We start from the raw sequence: 6,197 nt of genomic DNA, 5'->3' as shown, positions 1-6,197 counted from the left end.
TAAGAGTTCCCGCCAGAATCTTTTTTTTTTTTTTTTTTTTTTTTTTTTTTTTTTTTTTTTTTTTTTTAATTAATTAATAGTGCTTTGAATAGTGCTGCCACTATGTTGTTACCGGTTTTCAATGAACCTAAAAAAACTCATATTTTCTATATAATGTGAAACTTTCTTTTGGAAATTTGGCATATTATGTTAACAGCTCGCAGTAAAATCGTCTGCCGGCGTCGAAACAATGAACTTAAATATCTTCTGATCTATCTATGACACTGACAGTGAGTTTGATAAACGAAACGAAACGATTGGCGGCAATTCCTTCTTGCTTGTCAGTCAGTCGTAGTTAGTTGGTTGTTTTGTTTGAGTAAAATCAAAATTAAAATTGAAATAGGACGATCATTACGGGGTTTTCGAAATATTGAAAGGGAAAAAAAAATGTTATTCAGAACACAGCCTGATAAATCAAAATCTGAAGATACATTTCAACCACTTGAATTGGAAAGACATAATGTAGACTACAAGGATCGCTCTCAACGATTTTATCAAGTTTCTCGAGATTTTTCCAAGCAATATGCGCATATTTATTCAGCTAGGCTCAATACTTTCAGAAATATCTTGGATTCCGTTATTTTTAAAAAGTGGTCAAATAAGTACAAGATACTCAAATTGTGCGAGTTACGTGAAAAGGACACCACTTGTATCATAGTAGGCACGCTGTTTAAACTTCAAGAATTAAAACCTAGTATTTTGAAACAGCTTTCTGATCAATTGGAGATAATTCCTCAGCCATCAAGGTAGGATTCAATGTAAATAACTTGTTTTTAACAGATTTCTAAAAAAAGTCATTTTTTGTTTTAACTTTTTTTAACCTAAGTTGAATAATGCCTGATGTAAATGGTCTGCCTAAAGCAAAGGGGGGTCCCATATATAACTTTAACACTAACCTAACCTATGTAGTTGGGACCCCCTTTGCTTTAGTTCAACGTGTAAATGTGTTTGCAGGACTCATTTTGTCCATGACTCGGACACCATTGTGTTAGAAGATGAATTGCAAAGGATTAAACTAGTTGGTGACTGCATTGACGTTCATAAGGTTGTTACTGGAGTTGTCTGTGCAATATTAGGTGAGTTCATACAATTTCAATACTGATACCAAATTTAACAATTTTTAGGGTTGGTCTCCTAGGGACTTCTTACAATGATCTGTAGTCTGTTGTGGTTGAGAAACACTGCATTAATAAGGTATTTCACTCCAATAATTTTCTGAAGTCAACTACCTTATTCATAAGAGAAGACGGTTAACATTTTAAAAACATATTTGCAGGTTCTGAAGATGAAGATGGCATATTCACGATTAAGGATATTTGTTGGGCTGGCTGTAACATACAAAAACCATTGCCTACACTTGACTCCGATAAGTATGTGTTCCCCTAAAGAAGATAAGCATTACTTTTACAAGATGATTGTAAAACCTTTTGAGTGCACATTTTATTACAATCTACCTAAGTTGGTATGGTACTGCCCAGTTAAATGCTAATAGAATAAATTCAATTTAATTTCAGTGCAGAAAACATGTACAGTGGACAGCACCATATTTGTCACAACAATGTGTGCATCAATTTTTGATACAGCACTATTTCTAGGGCTGGTAGGATGTGTTAGATATTTTGGCTTGCTCTGCTGTAGCAGATATTTATTAGTGATACAACAGACCTCTGTTTCCGTTTCCGCAACTGCGGAAGTTCCGCACGCTTTTTAACATTTAATTTTGTTTCTGCTTCTGTTTCTGCAACTTTTATAATGGAAATATATTGATAGAAAGAAAGAAAGAACGAAAGAAAGGTTTATTTTGGTTCCATAAGCACAACCTAAAACTAAGGAGGAGGAGGAGGAGGGGAGGAATGGAAGTTTACGACGGTTGAATGAGAATTGAGAGGGACGCAGGCGCGGCGGGCGAGGTGCGTACGAGTCGCCTGGCGATAGAGCGCGCGGGGGAGGGGTCAGCCAGCGGGTGGCTATATGAACATCTTGGATAAAATGGCTCGTTTTATGCTCTTGTTGTACAATCTACTATTGATATATTACATACCATTACATAATTCGTCTTTATAGATACATTGTTTTGGCTTCTGGACTGAACATGGCTTCTGATGCTTCTGAGCACTTGTTTTCTCTTCACTTGTTTGTGGAGTGGTTGGCTGGAATGTCTGGCACTGCACAGTATCAAGAGGAGCTGTCCAAAATCGTCAGGGTAATAATTGCAGGTATAATTAACTTTAGATACTTGTTATGTGAAGTTTGGTCTCCAGCCAGACCAATTGAATCAACTCATTTTCTATGCATAAAAAGATTCATCAACTAAAAATCATTATTTCAAGGGTCAATATTGTTTACATATTGATAGTGCTAGCGGTACGCCAAAAAAAGCTGCACATGGTGTTAAAAGCATGAAATTCAGACCGATTGATCTTTAGGCCATAAGAATCAATTTGACTCGTAGCATGAAAAAAAAAACAAAAAAGGACGTAACGTAGTTATGACAACATCTTTTTTTTTATGTGCAGCTTTTTACTGAATTTCGGGGTGTATTGGAAATATGAGGATTTTCAATGATACAAGTATTTATTCATATTTTGTTTCTGTCAAAGTAATTAATTCATTGTGGGAATCTCCAAACAAAACTGAACAAAAAACCAAAAGAATCTCAAAATCAAATTACAAAGTAGTGTCTTTTTCTGTTTTCCAGGTGGATTATTTGTGAGCCATTCAAATGAAATGACAGTCACAGAATCAAATGTCATATCATCAGTGGACTCAGTGGATTCTTTCTGTGCTGCTGTCAGTTCTGTGGCACCATTGGACATCATGCCCGGATGCAATGACCCTGCTGGAGTTATGCTACCTCAGAAACCTTTGCATTATTGTGTGTACCCTTTTGTTTATAAATATTGTAACAAAATGGCTGAAAAATATTTTAGTCTACTGCAAGGTACAGTCAAGTGCAAAGATATTGACACAGCCAAAATTACAAAAATATGTATACACAACCTTAATGTGAAGTGCATAAAGTCGTGTATACATATTTTTGTAACCTTGGCCTTGACTTGCACTTGACTGTACACAATTTGGTTTGCTTTTATCACTTACTATTGGCTTGATAATAAGTTTGTTCATATATTTTTCTATTAAATTACAAATATCATCATAATCATCATCATCCCAGCCTATATATGTCCCACTGCTGGGCACAAGCTTCCTCTCAGAATGAGAGGGCTTGGGCCGTGGTTCCCACGCCAGCCCAGTGCGGATAGAGAACTTCACACACACCATTGAATTGCTTCGCAGGTTTGTGCAGGTTTCCTCACGATGTTTTCCTTAACCGTAAAGCTCGTGATAAATTTGAAATGTAATTTCGCACATGAATTTTGAAAAACTCAGGTGCAAACCGGGGTTTGAACCCACGATCCTCTGCTTGAGAGGCCATAGGTCAAACCACTTGTGTATTTTTGTATGTTGTATTTTGTTTTTTAACTCAAAAAGTATTACACCGATTTTAAAAATTCTTTCACTATTAGAATGCTAAATTATTCCAAAGTGGCATAGGCTATTTTTATTACCAGAAAAAATTAGGGTTCCGTACTAAAATTTCAATAATGTAATTCAAAGTCGCTGTGTGAAACTATTGATGATAGAACAAAAAAAATGTTCTACGATATTAAAGAATATATTAATATCTTATCTACAAAAAAGTTCGCGATACCATATGTCCAACTATTGTAGTTATGTCACGATAACTACTTTTTTACATTTTGAAAGTTGACAGAAATGCAATCTAAAATCAGACCATGTTATCCATCCATCCATCCATCCATCCATCCATCCATAGCAGCCCTTAGTCCGTCCGTCTGCGGAGGCCCTCTCCATTTCTCCACACTTGGCGATCGACAGCCACATGCTCCACCCGCCTGTCGGCAGATATCGTCCTTCCACCTCATTGGTGGTCTCCCTCTACTGCGAGTGTTTTCACGAGGTCCCCACTCGAGTGCTCGCCTCGCCCATCCATACCTTTGAATCAATCCTTATCGAAATAAATAATTTCATATTCAACACGGTTTGAATACCTGCATTACTTTTTGAATAATTCAAACGGACATTCCATTCAAAAGATATTACGAATTTAAAAATATCAATCTAACCAAAAAATGCATTTACTCTACGTTGACGCGCCCCGGCTTTGCGCGGGTCCGGGTGTAGTTTTTCGGAAATGGAGCTGAAAAATGATTGTGAAGTAGACATGGGTAATCTCGACTCCGACAAGGGATCTGGTTCACTAAATCCAGCTCCGGTATCGGTACCGAATTCGCTTATTCACTCCGACTCCTTTATTGTCTCCGGTTCTTTCGAGCGATTATTAGTTTGTCTATGGCCAATCCGGCTCGGTTCGGTACCAAGGTACTGAAGTACCGATTCGTGCTAATGACTCTTTTGAATCTGTGAGTCACTTTGGATTTAGGTACTTACTACTGGCGAACCGGCTCCGGAGATCGGCTCTGAAATTGGTATTATGCTATCCCTCTTCCTCTCTTGATAAATGCTATTAGCGTGAGCGGGACGGCACATATCCGATCCGACGTAATTGAACGAAAGTGAAGTGAGTGCTGAATCGCCGATCGCGAGTTGCTCGATCAGAGTTAGTAACTCCTCGGAATCGATAAGATTTGAAAGGAGTCAATAAAATAAGAAATAAGGGATTCGGATCCGCTTAAGGACCGCTTAAGGAAGGCTTGTTACTTTTGAATCTTCAGATCCGTATTTACCCATCTCTAGTGTGTAGTGTCCTTAATAGTGACCTTTTTATAGTTCTGTGCCCAAAGGGTAATAGAAACGGAACCCTATTACTAAGACTCCACTGTCCGTCTGTTTGTCTGTCACTAGGCTGTTTCTCATGAACGGGCGTTACAGCTAGACAGTTGAAATTTTCTCAGATGATGTTTTTCTGTTGCCGCTATAATATTGTTAATAATATTGTTATTGTTATTATACTAAAAACAGAATAAAATATATATTTAAGGGAGCCTCCCCCATACAGCAAACGTGTTTTTTTTGTTACGTTTTTTGCTAATGTCTAATGTTGTATAGGTACGGAACCCTTTGCGCGGGAGTCCGACTCGCACACATGGCCGGTTTACTTTGTCCGTGCGAAGCCGGGGCGGGTTGCTAGTATTAAATAAAAAAGATTAATTTACATTTCAGGTCTCTTCCCAAAGGCAATGGGGTACAAATCATTTAACAGGGTGTCAAATCCTTATGAATGTGAAGTGGCAGGTAATTATAATTTTAACCACATGCTTTGTTATGCACACTAATTATATTACCAGTTTGCAATTAATGTTGACATGCATGCTACAGAAATTAAGCTAAAGTCTTGGTTAAATTTTTTTTTCTTGTTACTTATATCAAAAGTTTGTAAAGCAAATCCTTTTTTCAGGTTTTCTTTGTTTAGGCTCTTCAGGTGAACCCTTAAAAGATATCATGAGATATAGTAAACTTGATGATCCCCTGGAAGTTATGACGAAAACATTGCAATGGCGCCACATGGCACCAACCTGCCCTGACACAGTTCCATGCACACCCTGTACTGATACTGATCCATTTACTATATACAACTGTCCTACTTTATATTTTAGCGGTAATTGTGAAGAATTTGCTACCGATTTATATGAAGGTAATTTGATTTTATATTAAGTATACTAACTTCTGCAACTTGATCTGCCAAGTGTTATGCAATTTTCCAGGATAAAATCTATCTATGCTCCAGAATCTATCTCCAGATTTTATCTAAATTGGTTCAGCAATTTAAGCGTGAATAGGTAATGTGCAAAGAGACAGAGATATTTTCGCATTTATAACATTAGTAAGGATCCAAAACTCCACTGGTCAAAGCTACCTTGTATTTGTAATGTCATTCTTGTTGTTACAGGAGATGGAGGCCAACGTGTAAGGCTGGTGTGTGTTCCCGATTTTTGTCTCACGAAAACAGTTGCTCTTGTAAACCTAGCTAACTTAGAATGTTACAGTATGTCATTTTCCTGAATATTGCATCATCTGATTGTGATACATTTTTCTACGAATTAGATGAGTGATTATTATATGTTTAGTAATTCTAAAATATTTTCATTTAAAATAAATCCAATCATTCCACAATA

At 37.1% G+C, this 6,197-nt stretch overlaps 1 protein-coding gene across 1 annotated transcript; it reads left to right on the top strand.

The window, feature by feature from the left end:
• The first annotated feature begins 296 nt into the window (after positions 1-296).
• On the top strand, positions 297-6,197 carry PolD2 (DNA polymerase delta subunit 2). Its single transcript, XM_074091170.1, has 8 exons — positions 297-785; positions 994-1,115; positions 1,316-1,409; positions 2,104-2,255; positions 2,738-2,914; positions 5,245-5,316; positions 5,480-5,716; positions 5,972-6,197. The coding sequence occupies exons 1-8, from the start codon at positions 427-429 to the stop codon at positions 6,082-6,084; spliced, it is 1,326 nt and encodes a 441-aa protein (XP_073947271.1). The 5' UTR covers positions 297-426; the 3' UTR covers positions 6,085-6,197.

The sequence above is a fragment of the Choristoneura fumiferana genome, chromosome 8 (genome assembly GCF_025370935.1).
Source record: "Choristoneura fumiferana chromosome 8, NRCan_CFum_1, whole genome shotgun sequence".
In the NCBI taxonomy this organism is placed as follows: domain Eukaryota; kingdom Metazoa; phylum Arthropoda; class Insecta; order Lepidoptera; family Tortricidae; genus Choristoneura; species Choristoneura fumiferana.
This window is presented reverse-complemented; position numbering and strand designations above follow the sequence as displayed.

What these genes read in the sequence shown, in the direction of transcription:
- PolD2 (XM_074091170.1), top strand. Translation starts at nt 427, where the DNA reads ATGTTATTCAGAACACAGCCTGATAAATCAAAATCTGAAGATACATTT. An exon ending in CGTCAGGGTAATAATTGCAG is followed by an intron (nt 2,256 to 2,737) that starts GTATAATTAACT and finishes TCTGTTTTCCAG; the next exon opens with GTGGATTATTTGTGAGCCAT. An exon ending in TTATGAATGTGAAGTGGCAG is followed by an intron (nt 5,317 to 5,479) that starts GTAATTATAATT and finishes TCCTTTTTTCAG; the next exon opens with GTTTTCTTTGTTTAGGCTCT.